Genomic DNA, 19,516 nt, shown 5'->3' with positions numbered 1-19,516 from the left:
GACTGCCGTCTTGAACCAATCCGGGTTTCTTGTCCGGCTAATTCCCGGAAAAACAGCGTCCACAACTCGGGACCACAGTTGTGTGCAGCAATTCTGTCCTCTGAAATGCCAGTGAGCGAGCGGTGCCGATTAGAAACCTATCCGGACGTTTAGGCGGCTGGTTTCTGATAAAGCATTGACAATCTAACTTCCATCTACCTGTCTAGGCTGCGGGCACCCAATTCCATCTCCGGGCATTCTGGTAGTCAAGCGTAGCTCTGACAGAAGTCAAATAGCTGCGTTTGGAGTCTCTAGATCCAACTTACGAGGAAGTACTCCTTCATTACTCTTGCAGAAAATGCAAGTGGTTCGCAAAAGTCTGTCAACAATGAAATTGTCGGATCTCCGGCAGCATCCGCGCAAAGGTGAATGTAGTAAGCTGTTACGTTGTTGGCGTCGAAACGCCACAAAAATTAGGAAAGTCGCATTTGATGCGGAAACGACACGGCAATCTTTAGTAANNAAAGATTGATGCGTTCTGTCGTGACCGCTGCGGATAACAAACTATCTCACGGAATCTTCAACCTGAATTCACTGGTAGTCAACGTACTGAGACATAACGGAAATGCCCGAATCATCGTAGCCTTCTTGCTAATGCCATAAAGCGCCTCCTCACGTCGATCCAGAAAAGTCACGGGACACATCGCAGTCGCCTGACGTACCCTGGAGCCGCGTACTGTGATCCCACGTAAAAGCTGAGCATCCTTACGCTCAAGTCGGTCTCTCCAAATCGAGTAGAACCGCCGGATCGCACCCCTCGGTCTCCTGGTTATCTTCAGCACAGGCCAGCCGGGAGGCGAACACATCTACTTCGGTGACAAACGTTTTGCACTTGACCAGCTGCCCGCCGCTAACTTAGGGAACGGCATGTCAAGCGAATCTCTTATGAGCCTTGAATCTTTTGCCGGGCACCTCTACGTTTTTTGCCGACTTTCACGGTCCAACTACCGTGCAGCAAAACACTAACTTCAAAAGAGCGCCACAAAGTTCTTAGAACGACAGCCGCAGACCTAAGAAACTCCAGATAACGGGACCGCATTGAATTCCCTGTCAAGCACGGGCGGAAGAGGCACTCGTTCACTAGCGAGGTAGTAAGTGTAACCCAAAGGAAGCGAAAGTATTACCACGCGTGAGCTTGCTATCGTAACACGGCGCTCAAAGCATCGCTTCCTGAAACCTGATCTGAGGCCGGATGGTCGTTTCGTACCTCTGAAGGCAAACAATATTGAGAACGAGTTCTCAGGTTTAAACAGCCTGCTGTGGCGAATCCAACCAACGAACTCCTGTTATGAAAAAAAAGTTGTCCTTAGACCGTGCTAAAACCCAGAATCGACCCGTCAAGATAGAACCAAAACGTGACATAAACTGAAAAGAGTGATTACCTAGAATTTTCTGCTCTAAAAAGCCGTTCAGAATCGTCCTTGCCATTGAGACGGAAGCCGAAGCCCCCGCCCCGTTATCATCAAAGCTGCCCTGCGCGAACTTGTACAAGATCGCACAGGGAGCCTCCCTTCAAATCATGGCCGGACGTTCGACTCATCTTCACGACTGAAGGTGTTGTCTGTCGCTGTGACGGTGAACAAGCAGATCTACTATAGAAGTGATCCTGTTCGAGTACAGTCGACGAAAGATCCGTCTAACGAGGGATGACCACCCACACCTGGGGTAACACCGCCAGTGGAGACAAAACAACGACCCCAAGAAAATATCAACGTCACCCCTAACTGCACCTTTTCCACTTATCGCCCAACTCTCATTTTCTCTTCGGTGAACTGACTTTTTCTACTGCATCCCCGGGGGATACTCTCTTCCTTGCAGAGTCATGGCGGGACTAGCCTGGCTAACACCGCTTGGAACTTTCATTGAGGCGAGTGGAGACTACGACCACCGCATCTCACTCCACTTTGCCTGCGACCTCACGTTGAGGTCTTCCCCCTCCCGGTAAGTCATCAGGAACACCATTAGCTAGCAAACTCCTGTTCTCACAACCTCACTCTTTCGTCTCTCGATAAACTCGGGTTCGTGGCCTGTTAAAACGTTCATTTCAGAACACCCATCAGAAATACTGTAACGAGTTTAGAAGTCCGACGATTGCCGCCTAATTCCGTTACTCACTTCTTTGTAGTTTAAAGTCATAGTTAACCCCGAAGGGTCGAAAGGGTGCACCGCTCTCCCCGGTGGTGCAAGGGGGAGGCGACGCTTGAGGGAGGTCTGAGCAAGCTCAGAGTCCTACCCTCCCCAAACAAAAATTGATGTGACATAGTTGGGTCCAGTTGGACCCATATCAGTTGTCACACTGATAAGAACAGATACTACACTTGATCATAGCCAAAAGGCCGAGAAGGTATGAAATGTCGTTGTTCTACGTTGTCACCCACCCGACCTGTCCCTCGTGCAGCGTATAAGGGTCAACGCATCATCTGAGACAAAACGGAAAGCCGGACTCCCCGATGCAGACCTTCGAGCGGTTCTCATGCATCACTGACTAGAAAAAGGCTTGTGATTTCGGCCGGGTGCCTTTTTTCTCAACATGGCTGCTCGTGGAATAAAAGGGATTTTTATGGATTTTTATTCTCTCAGCTCCCAGCACATCTTCCGTCCGGACTGTGTGGGAAGTCGGGCAGCCAACCCGGCGCACGGAGACGCAGATCCGCAGCTTGGCCGTATCGTCGCGATGGGCAATCCCATGGGACTAATTGAGTCTGGCTGTTATCTGAACACTTCTCTTCCTATCACAAACATGCGGGAAACTCCGTGGACGTCCTTTGTTGTGAGGGACGGGCCCCGACACCGACAGCGGTGTCTTGTCCTAACAGAGAAAGCCTAGCATTTTGCCGTTGACCCGTCTCACTGCTTGTCCGAACAGGCTACAAGCGTATTTTGGTGGATGCCTGCTGCTAACAGAATTGAGAGCTTTGCATAGTTCGTAGCCCTGTAAGCACGAGCGAGGGCCAAACCAAAGACCAATGAGTTGGCGTGATGCAGCGGCGGAGCCGCTTGACGTGCTAGTCAATCAGTCACTTTCGTAGCCCTGAGAAGAGAAGGTCCTTTCCTGCAGAACGCATCTGAGGCCACTGGAATCTTCTCTCTAAAAACGGAAGCCGGGAAACCTACGGTGATCTTGCCCTCCGCGTGGTCCTGTAACCACAGAACACGGCCAAGAACTCATTTTGTGAACTCCGCTCCTGAGCGAAGGTTGCCAAAGCCGTATTGTGTTCTATTGTACTTACCACTTAACAGGGTATATCGGACTTGGCCGCGAAGAAATCAAGTCGCCGTGGACGCTCAGAAAAAGGGCCCCGCCTTGACCATTCTCAGGGAGCGTAGCACCCGCAGTGCGGAGGCGCGGTTCTTTGACGGTCGTTGCTCTCCAACTCGGAAAGAACTTCGAAGTCTTACTATAGGTTTCTCTGTTTTGCTGCGCGAAACGCCCAGTCGCGGCTTTGTCCTTGGACACTGAGCAAGCTCCTCACTTCCTCTGGCGACCTCTACAACGTGTGATATCAGGCTTCCTGGTTACAGGTGTCACCGCACGAACACTTTTCTGTTGGACTGGCACGAAGGAGGGGACAGCAGATGCAAATCGCATTCTCATCCTTGCCGGTGGTAGACGGGGAGTTTCAATGCTTCCGAACTGTGGCAAGCAACGCGACTCCCCGGCTCGGCTTAGCGATGCGGGCGTAGAGGGGAGTCCTCCCTGAGTTGATCGAGTGGTAAAGAGTGATTTGTCGGCAGGGTTGTGGTGAGGTCGCTTTGGATCAGAACCTGGGCACGAGCTAGGAGACCCCCGCAACATTGAGGCTGAAAGGGGGGGCGTGGTAGAAGTAAGACTGCTTGGCCCTGAAGAAAAAGATGCCGGTGCCCACGATGAGCTGCTTCCTGCGTAGTCGGGCTCTGTTTCCCCTGTCACTGGCACTATTGGAGCTGCACGTTGCACGCAGACAGCATGAGAAGTTGAGAAGGGAAGGCTGAACAGAAAAGATGCTTGTTTTTCAAGAGAAGTCAGGATCAGGCCCGCAGTCCACCTGGTTGCTTTGGACAGTAACACGAACGGCGGATGTGTATGACGGGTGTAGTAGTCTGCACAACAGGCTGTGGTGGGCGCTGGTCCCCTCTTGACGTGTTACCGGACTACCCGCTTGACCGCAGTTCAGAGGCCCTGTCCCAGCCGGGGAGGCTCTCGCTTTCTCATAGAACGCCGCACCTCCAGAACTGAAACAACAAAACTACAACTTGAGCCGTAAAAATACGGGGGCTGCGCCGTTCGCCTTATCTGGGAGAAATTGGTCTCGCTTATCGCCATCGTGCACATACTCAGAAAGAAATCCTGACAACACGACGTCTCCTCGGGGGAGAGCAGGGAGCACCCGGTCCGGGAATTGCCCTCTCTTCGGTTGTCGTATAAGAACGTGCCACCGGACCCCGAGACAATTCCTTGTCGTTGACACTCGCTGTAGCAGCGGTGCGGCGACATAGAAGGAGCAGACTGTGGTACCTCATGCACGGCCAGATGCTGGCCGTCTGAAAGCCTCCGCTGAGACCAGCTTTCAATATCTGGCCGGAGTTGAAGAAGCTGAAGGCACATGTAACAAACAGAAAACCCCCCCTCTCACAGCAACTGCGTGAATTGCTTGAGGACCTCAGCCTGCCACCGTGATCAGACCGTAAGCAAGATGAATCAACGAGTTGCTTACATTCAGCGTTGGTGGCAACGTGGCATGTCGACGAATACACCGCTGACATGCTCGCACGTACTTCACACTCTGCTACCAGACTGCTCCGACAAAGCAGGAGGTTATCTTCTGCCTGCAGTGCCGCTCAAGTGCGTGATCGTATCGGATTCAGCCACTTCTTGAGAAAGCTGCCACCAAGACTTTGACTGGGGGTGGCCGTCACCTGTTGCTGTTGCAGAAGCATCTTCGCGCGAGCGAAAGAGAGTTCTTTCTTAAGCTCCTGCAGCTGCGAAGAACATGAAGGCGCTCTATTCGACGATTGACATTGAGGCCACCTTCTAATAGCGCCGTGAGACAACCCGGCATGCGATGGATATTCCCAGGTACCAGAATTTGTGGGTGGAAGAAAAACCACAGAGTTTACTGGTGCGGTCTTGTTCGGGAATAAACTGAAGGTCTAGCCACTAACCTCGAATGACGATGCAACTGGTAGAAAACCGTCAGTCCTCAGGAAAGCAAGAAGTAGCGCGATATAGAAGGCGCACGCCCAGCGAGGCAGAACGGACCTCGCGCGTAGCGGCCTGACCGCGGCTTGTGCGGTCACTCTCACATCGGTTCCTCTTTCCTGAGTCGCTATGCACTGCTCCAACACGGTCGTTGCAGAATGACAGGAGTGAAAACTCGCGCGAGTAAAGTAAAACAACCGCGGAAGAGCGAGTGGCGTGGACGCTCATGTGGTATGCTTGTGATCCCGTCCAGAGGCTCGAAAGCACTTCACCGAAAAGCTCCTGGACAAACTTCGATTGGCCCCGCAAGGACACAGGGATACGCGACAATATGCGGCAAACGTTATGTCCCAGGACGAGTTACGTGAACGTCACCATGGGATTCGGATGCTAATGCCTACGCTTATGACGTCTAGTGTGTCACCGTTTCTAGAAAGAAAGAAAAGGCACGAAGGCCGTTTTTTTCTTGAATTCAGACCTCACCGTGTACGTGCTTCTGACTGTACCTTTTTGTCGTACTCAGCCTCGGTGGTCCGTGCGGACTGGCTGATCTCGCACAGGCGCTCTTCTAGGTCTGCTATTTTCCTCTCCTGCTCAACGGCTCTCTGCTGCGTCTCCAGCGCTGTCTTCAGAAGCTTTCTTTGGTCCACCATATGCGAGGGACTGCAATGACGAATCGGACGAGGCACGTTCGCTCCCTGTGGGAGTGACCACTGCTGTGGGCATCATAAAACAAAAGGGATACCTCCGCGTATCGCTCCGGAGTGCGCTCCCATAGCACTTCGCACGTAGTGTGGCAAAACACTCTACCATCGGATCTGTTTGAATCCACACCACTGTGATCCATAGCAATTCAGGACCTCTGGGTAACCGCACAAAAGGCCTACCTCGTGATATTGCACGAAATGTGGCTAATTAACACGGAGTCATGAACTGAAAAATATGGAGAAGCACGTCTTCTTCCCGAAGTGACGATACGGCCGTGCGTTCGGCAATCTTGGTGAATTCGGATGGCCCCCCGCCTGCGTATGCCCTTCCCGATATGAATCCCTACCAACCGTTCCTGTGTGCGGACAAACCCAATGTGTTTCGTATGGCCCTGCTCGTGTAGCGTGTCATCCGCTCACTTTCTCCTTTTCATTGCAAATCCCAGTGCCCTCATGACAGCCAGCATTCTTGGCCTTGAACCGGCCTAGAGCGCTGTCGACAACGACGAAAACGAAGAAATTGTGCGCGACCGCCTGGCCGATCTCATGTGCTGACTTCTCTGACTTTACTGAGCAGACACGCCCTCCAGCTGACCGTTCCAATGCAGCAGCTCCACCAAGGATACAGATCAACAAACCGTGAAGTCTTGGAAGCTGGTGCACCGGATGCAGCTCGCAAAGATTGCAACCTGACACCTTCCTTGCATAGAACAGACGAGGAAGCATCCCCACTGTTCTTGTGCCAGGTAGTCACTTACCGTTTTAGCAGAGAGATTGTTGAATTGATCATGAGGAGGTGTGGTTGGACGACCTTCGAGTGAGTGACGGCTGCTTTCAAATTCTTGAAGCCGTGCCTTCATCACGTCTGACCTTGCACGGCTTGCTTCCAGTTCACTTCGTAGTTTTGTTACAGTCACTTCGTGCTCATGACGAAGCTGTGCTACCTCCATGTGAATTGCCGAGACAGCGTCTCGTGTCGTGTCCATCTTCCTTGATTCCGCCTGTCGGGCCATCGGACAAAAGCATATTCCGGAGTCAGGGTACGTCAAACACTCGCGAAAATTCACCGAGACACGAGAGGCGCTTTTCAACTGTGGACCTGTCATAACCGCTTCCCCAGTGACAGAAGCTAGGAACAGCATGCAACAAGAGATACCTCAGGGAAGCCGGTGTCACTCTCAGCCTTCTGATGGCCCGTCTCAACGATTTGTCGTTTCTTAAGATTCAACCGTAGCTAAATTGAAGGCGAATGACCTCTGGAAAACTCAGTTGCATGATGATAAATGCATGCGACTTGTAGGTGCAATCGACAACACTTGTTCCCTCATTACATATGAGTACCTTCGCGCGTTCTTGCCAGTCCACCAGACTCTGCTGGGTCGACATGAGTGCCTTTGTCAGTTCTTGTATGGTTGTGTTGTCCGCTTTCATCCGTTTTTTGAGATCTTCTTTTACACGACATTCCGCCTGTAATGACAACGAAGCGCCTCTCACGCAGAAAGAACTCATCCTTCTTTCTCCGTGATTCTTTTATGAGGCGTACAATTTAGCTGACCACAGGCTTAACTGTTCCGCCCGGAGTGGTAGAAAGAAAAGGGAACGAGGAAGAATCTTCGACATTCATTTCACGTATCCATCAACCTCTCTGTAATGCAGTTTGTGTCGGTATTCTAACCGCCGATGTGACCCGGAGGGGGAGTAAATGAGCTGACCTGAATATGAGGATGAGTCACCGAGGAAAGAAGAGACACAGAGACTCAACACAAGACTGTTATGCCGATCCCTCACAGGTCAAAATTTCGTAAGGAAGACAGAGTCATCCACATCGCTGCTGTCTTTACTTCCTACCGCGTTCTGTCGCCTATCGGAGAGATAGATGTGTCTGTGTACTGCAAGGTGTCCAGGCAGCTTTTCTTTTTTATTTCTCTCATCAGTATGTAACCCAGGAAGCCGTAAGATCCATGGTTCTATTGCCTCACCATATCATTCTTGAATCGAAGCCACGCCTTGAGTAAGGCTCCCTTTCGTATCCACCTTGCCAAAGACACCAGTCTTTCTAGACATTGTTGTCTCAGCTTATCAGTCATCTTTTTCTGTTCTGCATTTTTCCTTAGCATCTGAAAGGCTGCTTCATATCGACTTCTCACAATCAAATTTAAGATACTATCAAGGCGTCGCCCGGGCTTTGTATATACCGTTTTAAGTTGTCTTTTTCTGTCAGCGTCGTTCTTTAGAAGTCTCATCCAAGCTATACGTAATTGATAGTGGTTTACAACTTTCCTCAGCATTCGACATCCGAGGTTCCGCTGTCTTTGTAAGAAAGTGAATTCTCTCCAGTGAGTAAAACTGCGCTGGGTATCTTTGAGTCTTGATCGCCACATGAAGTTGAGAAGCCATGCCGTTCGAGACGGCAGAAGAAACCTAGCAGAAAACGCGAAAGAATGGAGAAGAAAGAGAAACAACGTCGGGGAAACAGAAGGGGCTGACAATGAGTTAAAATTAGAACTCTTTGAGGGACTATGTATATACGTGCAAGTGCATAGTGGAGAGGAATTCAGATACGTTTGACAATTGAGTCCCTCTAACTTTACGATCTCGTGTGTCTACGATTGTGATGTGACCACAGTAGTAATCGGTTTCTCTGCCGGTGAAGGTTGACAGGTGAGTGAGAAGAAGAAGACAAAACACGACGTCTATCCATTTGTTTACTTGTACGAAGAAAAAGAAGAAATTTCCAATCCCACGACAAACGGAAGAGAGAGCTGGAAATCGTCTTTTTGAAAGTGCATAGTAGAAGTACATAGTCGTCATCTAATTCCGATGATTGATCGACGGCTGGAAAGCTTATGGGTCTGACACTCTAGCCATATCACCAGCTATCAGATTCACTCATCCATCTGACCAGATGTACCTATATCACATTTATATCTATCCAGTAATACGCTGGGAGTCCGTAGATGCAACGACAAAAGAAAAGAAACAGCGGCTCTATACCTTTGTGTTAGTGAGTGTGTCTGCACGTGCCTGAACGATAACAGTTTCCGGAGATAGAGACGGTGACTAAGATTGGAGCGAGAGCAACTAGAGAGAGAGAGACAGGTAAAGAAGGAGAGAGTACCTTGTTTTCATTCTCCAGATCTCGAATGCCTGTTGGACCCTCTTAAGAAACAGAGGCTTAAGTAGAAGACACATAAGAACAGTCGGAAGCGTTTTTGAAAGAAGTTTGTCATCTCCGGGGACAACAAGCTCCAAATGCCGAGACTTTCCATTGAATTCACATGTAATCCCGTCTTTCACGCTTCTGCATCTGTCGAGCGATCTCCTTGTTCGACAATCGGAGATCTTCTGTCTCTCTTGTTCTACTACTTCTTGTCCTTGCGTCATCATCACTCTTCTCCCCCTAGCGTCATCTCTGAGTTCACTCAAACTCCTGCTTTTTCTCCAGCTCTCTTTGTTGTTCTGTTCTTCTTCTTTCTTTCTCCTCTGTGAAGATCTAAGGAAACTCAGCAACCGATGGAATGCAGGTCTTAGTGATCTTCGGCGTAGGAATCGTCTAAGAGAAACAAAAATATACTTCGCTCCATGCTTTCGAAGAAGAGTGTATCTCTGATACACTTGACAATCTTCACTCCCTACCCAGTTCCCGCTCATGTTATTCCTCTCTCGGTTCTTCTTCTCTTTCCTTTCCTCTATCTCCGCTTTCTCTACATCCTTCTCATCATCCTGACAACAGGGCGGAAGCTTCCTACTCCTATTACCACTACCCCTAGTCTCTTCTTCTGTCTCGTCTTCCTTCATTCTCCTTTCATTTTCTTTCTTGTTCTTTCGATTATCCCTCCTATTCTCCACTCTTTCTGCTTTCACATCTCTTTCTTTAACGAACCGAGAAACATCCGTGTCATGGTGAGTTGACTTCATCGTCTCTATTCTTCCTTTTTCTTTAGACAGAGGGGTAACTTCACCCGGACAAACTTCATTATCGGGCTTGCAGAAGTCTTCTGAACTCTCGGGACAGGAGTGACTCTGGCGAGACGAGGAGTGTTTAGAGAAAGACGGTTTAGGGTTTCCACGGAGTTTGTGGAGAGAAAAAGAAAGAACCCGATGCTTGAATGAAGAAAAGAGAGTTGAAAGAGTAAGAAGAAGATGAAAAATCTTCTGCGGCTGTGAGGCAGGATCAGGTGAAAGGAGTGCACTACTGGAGAGTCGCGTATCAGGTCGAGTATGGGGAGAGGGAGTGATCATGATGGATGAGTCTTTTTCTCTTTTCAACCACCAAGAGAGAGAAAAAGAACAAGAGCTGGGAGGTATAGAAGAAACAGGCGGTGAAGATGAAGATCGACGTGATACAATCTCTTGTAGAGGATTTGCTGTAGGGATCATTTCATCTTTATTCCGCAAAAAATTTGGTCGGAGACTAACGGTATGACTCGACAATTCTTGTGGGAAATCGATGGCAGGGGAATTCGTGCTGCAGCTAGCTGTAGAGACACTATACAGTGGGAGATTCTCATTTAGACTATGTGAAGTTGTTGTATTGGAAGGATCTACAGATCTGAACTTCTCTTCACATTCCTTATCCTCTTTCTTTACAGGTTGCTGAACGACCATTTCCTTTCTTTTCTCTCCTGCTAAGAACAGAACCACAAAGACGAAAACATATGCACGGGCAAAAACAACTCCATACTCCCCAAGAAGAAACAGAAGAGAAAATAACTCAAGACAGATGGCACGGGGGCTGAAATAGGGTCTATTAGAAAAACCTTCTTATAGTCGGGAGTGTGTGAAAGAAGAGAGAAATCTGCGACATCTTTCCAGTGTAGACGAAGATGAGAAGAGGGGTGCTCGAAATAACAGCACGTATTCTAACCCTTTATGAATTCTGGATACAGTTATATACCTGCCTTAACTGAGAGAAAACGAGCAGTTTTAAGATCTAAAGGATTTCAATAGATCTCTATCTATAGAAATCTATCTCTAGAGTTATTTTATACTTAGCCTAGGTTGTATCTGAAATTGCCATACTCGCTGGGTAACCTAGTAAGGAACGCCATACAACTTTCTAGGCATACACAGAGTTACGTCGATCACATCAGTCAACTTTCTTCCTCATTCTCCTTTCCTTACACACATGCGTGTAGATCTGTACATGTAGAAATACATACAGAACATCATTTTCTCTCTCTCTTTTCTATACACAGATATAGAAGAAGTATCTTCATGAGAGTTCTTTGGTGATATGCACAGATACTTCAGCTTTGTCTCTTTGTCAGTTGTGAATGGAAAGAAGGAGACTAGATTCATAGAAACAGACGCTCCTTGGGTGGGATAACTTTACTGCGGAGGAACGGAGCCGCGCTTCTCTATTTTCTCAAGAAGAGACGTACGAAGGTATTTTTCTACACACGACAATACTTATATATAGCTACAAAGTACAAAGTACTAAGTCACCTAGCTACTTGCATGCAAACATATGTACATATATATATATATATATACATATGTATATAGATACACATGCGTCTCGATAGATAGATATACATGAAAACCTATTAGAATCTGCCAGCTAGAAGAGAAGTATACGTATATACATCCACATACATCTTGAGGTATGGAATGGAATCCAGACACATTAGAGAATAAAAGATGTATGGAGATAAGAAGAGGAAGAAGAAGAGGATATTTCTTTGTTTTACCGGAGAGCTTGTGACCTGAGGTGGAGATTTTCTTCTGCAGTTCTTCTTTCAACTGATAGCCCAGAAAGAGAGCAACTTCTTGAACTCTCTTTCCTTTCTCCTTATCAAGAAGTTTCTCTGCTAAACCTCTTAGCCTCTTCTTAGATGTATGGCTTAGGAGCATCTGCCTGTACCATATCTACGGCAAAAAGAAAAATGTTCGCAAGAAGAGAAAGACAGAAGAAATGAAGGTCCACGTAAGAGAAGCCAGATATAGATCTCCACTCCTCTTTTTCTCATCCGCAGCGGGACAAAGAGGACGGACTGAAGAGAGTAGAAAAGAACTCAAATTTTGTATGAAAGGAGAAAGGATGTAGATATAGATTTTTATCTTCATCTTCTCTCTGATATTCGCAGTAGATTGGAGTCCTTCGTGAAGATAGTGGAAGGGGAGCCCGTTGTCTCCAATCTCGAGTCTCTTTCGTGGACTACATATACACATATCTATACATATATGTATCCACCCGGAGACACAGTGGTCTTCATGGGAGGAAATATACTCGTTTCATTTTTGACAGGTTGGCAGCAAAGTCATGAAGCTACAGGGAGAAAGAGAGAGAGGGAAAAGAAGGAGAAGAAGAATCTCAAAAGACAGTTTCTGTCAGCAAAAGCTATGTGTCTATGTCCCTCTTTATCTCTCTCTCTATATGTTTTCAACAACGATATCCATCTGATGTATGTATATGTATAGATATGATTCTCTTGTGCATCTGTACTTGTTCCTCTCAACACCCCCTCGTAGGACTTCCATCGGACAAAGAGAGAGAGGAATTCTGTTACGTGTCTCCTGTCTGTCTTATCTCTTCTTGAAGGGAAAGACCAATCGAACAGCCAGATAAAGATCCAAAGCTCTAGTGTTGCTTCGACTAGAGTGTGAAAACACAAAAGATGAGAAGACGTCCGCTTCCCCATTCCCCCGAACTTCTGTGAAGGCTGGGAAAGTAACACACTTCCTACTAGACATCTATACACTGATAGATTATCTAGATTGATAGATAGATAGATATTTGGAGTCAAGCAAAGACACACTGGCGAGGCGTCTGTTTCCACATCCTTTGTTTAGATGAATCTCTCCTTCTCTCTATCTCTCTTTCAATCTTTCTACAGCAGCTGAGTATCAGTACATCTTCTGAGATAGTAGACATAGAGTATCTATATGTATATATATCTCTCTATATCTAAGTATAGATACAGGAAGAAGCTTCTTCATATGGCCTGGATGCCCTGAAGCGGAAAAGACTGTGTGGTAGGGAAAGAAGGAACGAAGGAGGTGGAGTGTATATGCATGCAACGCCTGCCCTATGCAAACTGATGCCAAAGGAAAACTAGGTGACGAAGTTCTCTGGAAGAACGAACAAACCTCCTTACTTGGAAGAGATGTCTTCTTAGTTTGACTTTCTGTCTTTCTCTCCATTTATCTTGTGCCAATAAGTGAAGAATTTTCCGATACTTCTCTATCTTCCTCTCTCGTATAGAAGTACTCGCTGGCTTTCCCCCGTCGTCTTGGATAGGTATAATATCTTCATAGTCAAGTTTTCTACCGAGTTCAAGATCATCTTCTTCTTTCTCTTTCCTGTCCTGTCTATTCTTCTCGTCGCTTTCCATCTGTGTTAAGAAGGCGAAGAAAAAGAAAGGTGAAAAACGAAAGAGACCAAAAGCAGAAACTTAAAAAGGGAAGAAGGAGATAGAATGAAACAAAGAAAGATGCGCGTAGATTCATGGTTTAGTCACATCTCTCACTTACCAAAGAATAGCGTCGTAAGTAGGGAAGTGCAGACTAATCGACTTTCGTCTTTCATCTGCTTTGACGTGCCTTTTTGAACGTGTTTTCATTTATCATCTCTGTTGGAGACAGAATAAAGATCCTGTCTTTCTTTCTTCTCTCTTTCTTTCACTCCTTGGTCTTCTGTTTCACTCTGTGTTGCTTCTGTACTGTATTGCACTGGAGACAAACACTTCATCCCTCTCAAGGAAGACTAGTGGAGGTATCCTCTGAGTATATTTACGAATCTATCTGTCTGTAGACCTATTCGTCGTAAACAGAAAGACATCTACATATCTATCTAGTTATCTCTCTACTGACTTCTGTGTGTAGAACAGCAGCAAGCATTTTAAACACATCCCTATCTATCTATCTATCTATGCATATTGATGACGTTCTCAAAGGCACGCCTATACAGACGCAGGACTTAAGAATCTATTCATTCGGAGATACATAGCTACTAGAGACCAAAAAGTCGAAGTGTCTACAATCTGCTTTTTCTCTATCTTTCGGACTTGTACAGATGAGAGTAAGCTTTAGGGGGAAGTCGTAAGAGACAGATACCGTGGAGGTATTGAATAGCCTTATAAGAACATCATCCAAGTATCAGCACCAACGTACATAGGAACTCCATACATATGACAATAGACGTATAGGCATATATAGAGATCTTCTACTGCTAGCTGTTCTCGAGATGGAAAAGGAGAAGTAGAAAGAAAAGGTCGTGAGCTCGAGAAGAAAAGCAAGGGGGTGCATGCACAAGACAATCGATTCTCCTTCTGTCTGCGTGTGGTCGATCAACGAACTTCGTCTCTTGCTTTCTAGAAGAGGTCAGCAGGTCAGTGAAAAGAGATAGAAGACAGTAGCAAAGAAGAAGAAATTGAGCGAAGCGAGAGAGAGAAAGAAGAGAAAGAAACATTCGGAAAGTCTGCAGGAAAGAAAGATCGATGCTTTCTTGGCAAGGATAGACGTTTCTTCATAACAGACTATGAAAGATTCCATGGAACGAGTTGAGCCAACACATGTAGAGTTTTGATAAGAAGTCATCCTCCCGGATCATCCATCGACAGAAATCCCCTTCTCTTACCGTTCTTTCTCCTTCTTCTCCTAAGAAATGAGAGTGTGGAGACTGAAGCGTCTTTCTGTTTTCGCCATTAGCCACCCCGAGGAGTAATTGAGCTTGAAAGAAGCTTGCTTGTCTGTTTCACATCATCACATAGAGAAAGAAAAACAGAAAGAAAACTGACATGAATGATATGGAGGGAGAGACTCCAGAACTACAGAAGTCCTCTTCTTCTTGCTTTGAGATGAGGAGAACACTTTTTGTAGGTTTGGTATTCTTTTCTTCTTCTTTTCGTTGTTGATATTGGAGATGTTCAGGAAGATTAGAAGAAAGGAAAGATAACAGAAAGGATGTTTTCCAAGGGTGAGACGGCTTTTCTCTCGGGGTGACTTATGTTACTTCAGCTGGGCTTTGTTGTTCTCAGCAAAGACCCCCTTAGTCAGTTAATTAGGCTCCAAAGACATCACTCGGGTTTATATACACCTGAGGGGCGTGCAGCTATAAGCACTAGGAAAGAGTCGAGATTATGTCTTGCAGTAAGACTAATCATATTACGCAAGAAGTTGTTGCATGACTAGGGTGACCAAGCCTCTTCTTCTTCACAGTTCTCTCTGGGGTGAGAAGTACATGGCAGTTCACATCCAGTTGCTATCCTCTTGAAGACTTAGAAACGAGAGATTTTCTTTTTCGTTTCGTTTTCTTCTTCTACTTCTTCTTTGCTTTGTGTCTTGACTGACTCTCGTAAAGCAGTCTCAAGACGCTCAGCTTCTGTCCGAGCTTTCATCGCTTCTCTCGCTTGTTCTTCTTCAGCAGCCTAACAAGAAAGAAAAGAAAGACTGCACGATTTTCTTTTCAGTTCACTTCAGCTACGCATGTGTATGTACGTCGATAGATATTCACCGTTGTAGTTAACTCTCTGTCTATATACGTAGAAAGAAATGATAAGAGATACATAAACATATACACCCGATGTTAAACAGTCTCTGTGGATAGCCGAGAGAATACGTATGATATAGTCGGGTATCGAGAGGTCCACTCGGTTCGACAAAGACACCTACACGGAGAGATCTCGGTTTTCTACCGTCTCCCCCAGTCTGGATCATGACGAAGAAAGAAAAGAACCTGCTGAGCTAAGGAAAGCCATCCTAGCAGACACAGCCGTTGAGAAGCTACGAAGAAGAAACATTTTTGGCTCATGCTAAAAACAAAGACTCGTATGCTTGTAAATCCCTAGCCGATACAGCAACATGCATACATGATACCTGTCTTTACAGATACTTGAATCTATCTGTAGACTCTAACTACTTATTCGAAGTGTCTTCTTGCAAGAATCGAAAAGAGTGTTCTTCTATGAATGGAGATTTCCAAGCAATCGTGCTGTTCAAGAGATATGACTTGCTTCAGTTTCTTCGTCAGAGAGAAGAGATATGAAAGAAAGAAAGAACAGAGGGAGAGAAGAGAAGATCTTACATTGGCTGCGTTGAGGGCATTTGCGAGAGCCTCTTGAGCATGATTATGACTGAGGTGTATATACACGCACACACACACAAAATGAGAAAAAAAGGCAGTAGACGCGGGGGCTGGTCGGAAAAACGAGGTTCTCTCCTGTAGAGTCTTTCTTTTTCTCATAGAAGTCATTGTAGCTGTTTCTCTATCACTTGGATCGAAAGAAACCGTAGGAAAGCGTGTATTGCCTCATCGACATGCCTCATGAAAAAGAATCGGATTCTTTAACCTTGTTTGCTCAACGATGCTAAGGTCGTCTGGGGCTCTGCTTTCAGCTTGCGATTTCAGGTGTATGTACACCTCAGAAAAAAGGTACTTTTTCCCTGCAGACATGATTGTATCCATCGAGAAAACTTGCGCAAGTAAAGACAATGAAACCATCAACACTGTTACCAAACTTCAGCTCCTAGGACACATAGATAGATAGATAGATTTAAATTGATCTTCTTCTTCTGTGTATTCATCATGGTGTATATACACATGCCAAGTTTCCTAGCTTTGCTGGCAACAACAACAATAACTATGCTTCACATACACCCAAAGCTTTGTCTTCCACGACGAACAGTCGTCACGGCCAAATTGGCCCTCCTCTTGACCTAGCTTAGAGAGCTATGTATGAGTTCAGATCTTCTATTCTTTCATCGAAACCCAACTCCTCAGCTTCACATAGCTAATCATCTTCCTAGGAAAAATAGATTACCTTCTTCTTGAACGTGAGACTGTACGCAGAAGGAACCACCAGCTCACAAAGAGCTGGCGACCCTTTCTGATTCTCAGCTAGCTTGGGTATGTCTGCTTCGTATGGCACCTTAAGGAACAACTTTCGACAGGAACATGTATACATACGAAGGTAGATATGATCCCGTATGTATCAAGGCGTTCAAACACAAGGAGCAGAGACAGAAGATAGGATATTTTCTCACTGATGGGATTTGCTTTTCTAATCGTAACTACCTGGCGAGCTGTCTTTCGAGTTTCTTTTCTCTCTCTCGGCCTTGTGCGATTTCCACTTCCAGTTCTTTAACTCGAGACAACATTCTCTCCTGTCTCTTTACAAGATACGATTGTTTCTTTCCTAAAATATCCAACAGAAGAGATACACTTCTCGTCGTCTGATTTCTCTCTTCTTCTCTTCTCTCTTTCCTTTGGTTCTTCTCTCTTTGTCCTTCTTCTTCTCCTCCTATTAAAGAGAGATGATATTTCTCCAGTTCAGCTCTGTCTTTTTTTTCCTCGTTCATGAGCTCCATCGTCTCTTCCTGTCCATGATACTTTCTTCCTTCTTGGATTATCATGCGTCTTCTTTCTTGACTCTTCTCTCTCTCCTGTCCTTCTTCTCCCTCTCCTTCTCTTCCTGTGGTTGCTAAGAGCTCCCTTCTGACGCAAGTATCCTTCCTAAACAGACTTGCCGAACTCTCTTCCTTCGCTTCCTCTTCTTCTTCTTCTCCATTACTCCCAGAGAGACCTCTTTCTCTGTTGCTAAGAGAAGCAACCCGACCTCTTTCCTCTGTCATAAAGTATTTCAGGCTGCTGTCATTTTCCGCCCTCACGTCGTCATCTCCTGAACACATCATCCTTTCTTTCTCTTTCATTTTCTTCTTCTTGTCCCTCTTTATACTCTCTTCCTCTTCTCTGACTGTACTTCTGCTTTTTCGACAACAGATTTCGTCAATCTCTCCTAGCAGAGAAATCCATTCTTTGTACCGATGAGACTCAAAAGGACCTGGGAGGCCTGCTGCACATAATACCATCTTCATCCTTGATCTATTTTCATCATTCATTCTAGGTTTCTCCCTCTTCGTCTTCTTCTTCTCAAGCAGGGCTTCTCCTCTTTCCTCTTTATCTCCTTCATAAGAAAAGTCACTACGTAACTCACTCGATGGGAGCGTCACAACATCGCCATCACTATCATCGTCTACTATTTCTTCTTCTTCTTGTTCTGCTTCTTCTTCTCTTCTGTCTTTCAAATGAATGACCTCTTCATCTGCTGTCCGTTCTTTTGTCGTCTTCTTTCTGAAGGGCGGAGAGAGATTTTCTGTTTTTTCTTTTTCTCCGAGGAAGTCTGCTGGGAACCTCTCTTCAGTGGAATGCGAAGAAGAGCAGGACGGAAGAAATTGAGAGGCTTCCCGACGGTAAGGAGATTCTTCGCATGTTCTTTCATATTTCCATGCCCCTCCTTTGCTGCACGCAAAACAAGAGGAAACTTCTCCCCACAGTCTTGACTGCATGCATATATGTATACATATATATACGCTGACATAGAAAGAGACATGTCTGTCTATTTCCAGAGGTACGTGTGCCTGTAATGTGCGTTCTCGATTCACACAAGAAAAGAGTAGATCTAGAGAGCCACGCTTGTAGGTGGTAACAGTTGATAAAGACATATATGCATATGTATGTATTTACATAGAAACAAGATACTAAACTATCAGCACACAGTGTGCATACACGCAGTGTCTCTGGTGTGAATGTGCGCCTGTATCTACTTGACACTATCTACCCCACCTATATGTAGCTGATGTGTATATACACGTGGACGTCTTTGATGTGTACGTACACCTGTATGTATTTTCACTCCTGAGCGTCTTTGGGGTGTATGTACACCTGAATGGACCTCGGGTGTATGTACACTTCAGTGTACTTACTATGTGTCTTCATCGGCACATGGCCAGAAAACGTACTGACCAGCACACGATGAGGTGAATTTTTGGGAGAAGAGGGCTATAAGTGTTCAAGATTGCTTTCCTTACAGAGCCAGAGGGATGCATTTCCTCCGTCCAGTGTATGGAGTGGGGGTATTATTGTTGTTCCTATCAAAATCTCTTCGTTTCAAAAAAGAGACTTGTTTCGTGTTTCTGCCGTTCTGCTGTTTTTTCTTAAGTAGATTTCTTTGTTTGCTTTTCTTTCTCCTCAAACACCCGTCCTCGCTCCTCTCCAGGTGGAGTTTCTTATCCAGATGGTCTTTTCTCTTTTGTTTCATTTCGTCATTTCGGTGAGAATGGTCATCTGTCTCTCTTGTCATAGTTAAACTAGGCTGATGTTTGGGTCGATAAGGAAGGGAGAGGGAGTTCACCTTTTCACAGTTTTCTTTCTTAGGGGTGACAGATGAAGGAGTCCCTCTTTGCATCTTCATTGCAGAGGATGAGGAGAATAAGAAACATTCCCTTCGATAATGCAGGTTGTCATGTCTCTCCAATGGCACACAATCTTCGCTGTCCACTTCTCTTTCTTCTTCTTCTTGTCTCTCTGTCCTAGTCGCTCGGCGGCATACACCGAATGAAGTGTATCTTTCATTACTTTTCTCTCTTTCGTTTCCTCTGTGATCTTCACCTATCATTCTCCACTGCACTTCCTCCTCATTGTCTTTAAACACTCGCTCTGTCCTTTCTTCCTTTTCCACTTCTCTTCGTTTGCACTCTTTGCCTACAGCGGGTTCATCACGCCTATCCTCCCGCCTTAAAGCAACCTCTTCTTCTTCTTCCTTCTCGTCTTTGGCAGAACTCCTTCCTTCTTTCTTCTCTCTTGTTTTGC

General features: G+C 46.0%; 2 protein-coding genes across 2 annotated transcripts; both read right to left on the bottom strand.

The window, feature by feature from the left end:
• Positions 1-572: 572 nt before the first annotated feature.
• Positions 573-3,348, bottom strand: CSUI_001268 (uncharacterized protein; the record flags this gene model as incomplete). The annotated part of the gene is made up of 2 exons (XM_068061474.1): positions 3,270-3,348; positions 573-3,177 (listed from the first exon to the last, which is right to left on the bottom strand). A coding segment is annotated over exon 2 (273 nt), but the record flags the coding sequence as incomplete, so codon positions are not given.
• Positions 3,349-7,771: 4,423 nt separating this feature from the next.
• Positions 7,772-19,427, bottom strand: CSUI_001267 (uncharacterized protein). Its single transcript, XM_068061473.1, has 9 exons — positions 18,736-19,427; positions 16,943-18,166; positions 15,953-16,001; positions 15,220-15,296; positions 14,507-14,618; positions 13,026-13,262; positions 11,619-11,796; positions 9,044-10,553; positions 7,772-8,346 (listed from the first exon to the last, which is right to left on the bottom strand). Exons 1-9 carry the CDS (start codon positions 19,320-19,322, stop codon positions 7,893-7,895), a joined length of 4,428 nt encoding a protein of 1,475 aa, XP_067926534.1. The 5' UTR covers positions 19,323-19,427; the 3' UTR covers positions 7,772-7,892.
• Between the last annotated feature and the right edge of the window lie 89 nt (positions 19,428-19,516).

This window comes from Cystoisospora suis, assembly GCF_002600585.1.
Source record: "Cystoisospora suis strain Wien I chromosome Unknown contig_501, whole genome shotgun sequence".
Lineage (NCBI taxonomy): Eukaryota > Apicomplexa > Conoidasida > Eucoccidiorida > Sarcocystidae > Cystoisospora > Cystoisospora suis.
This window is presented reverse-complemented; position numbering and strand designations above follow the sequence as displayed.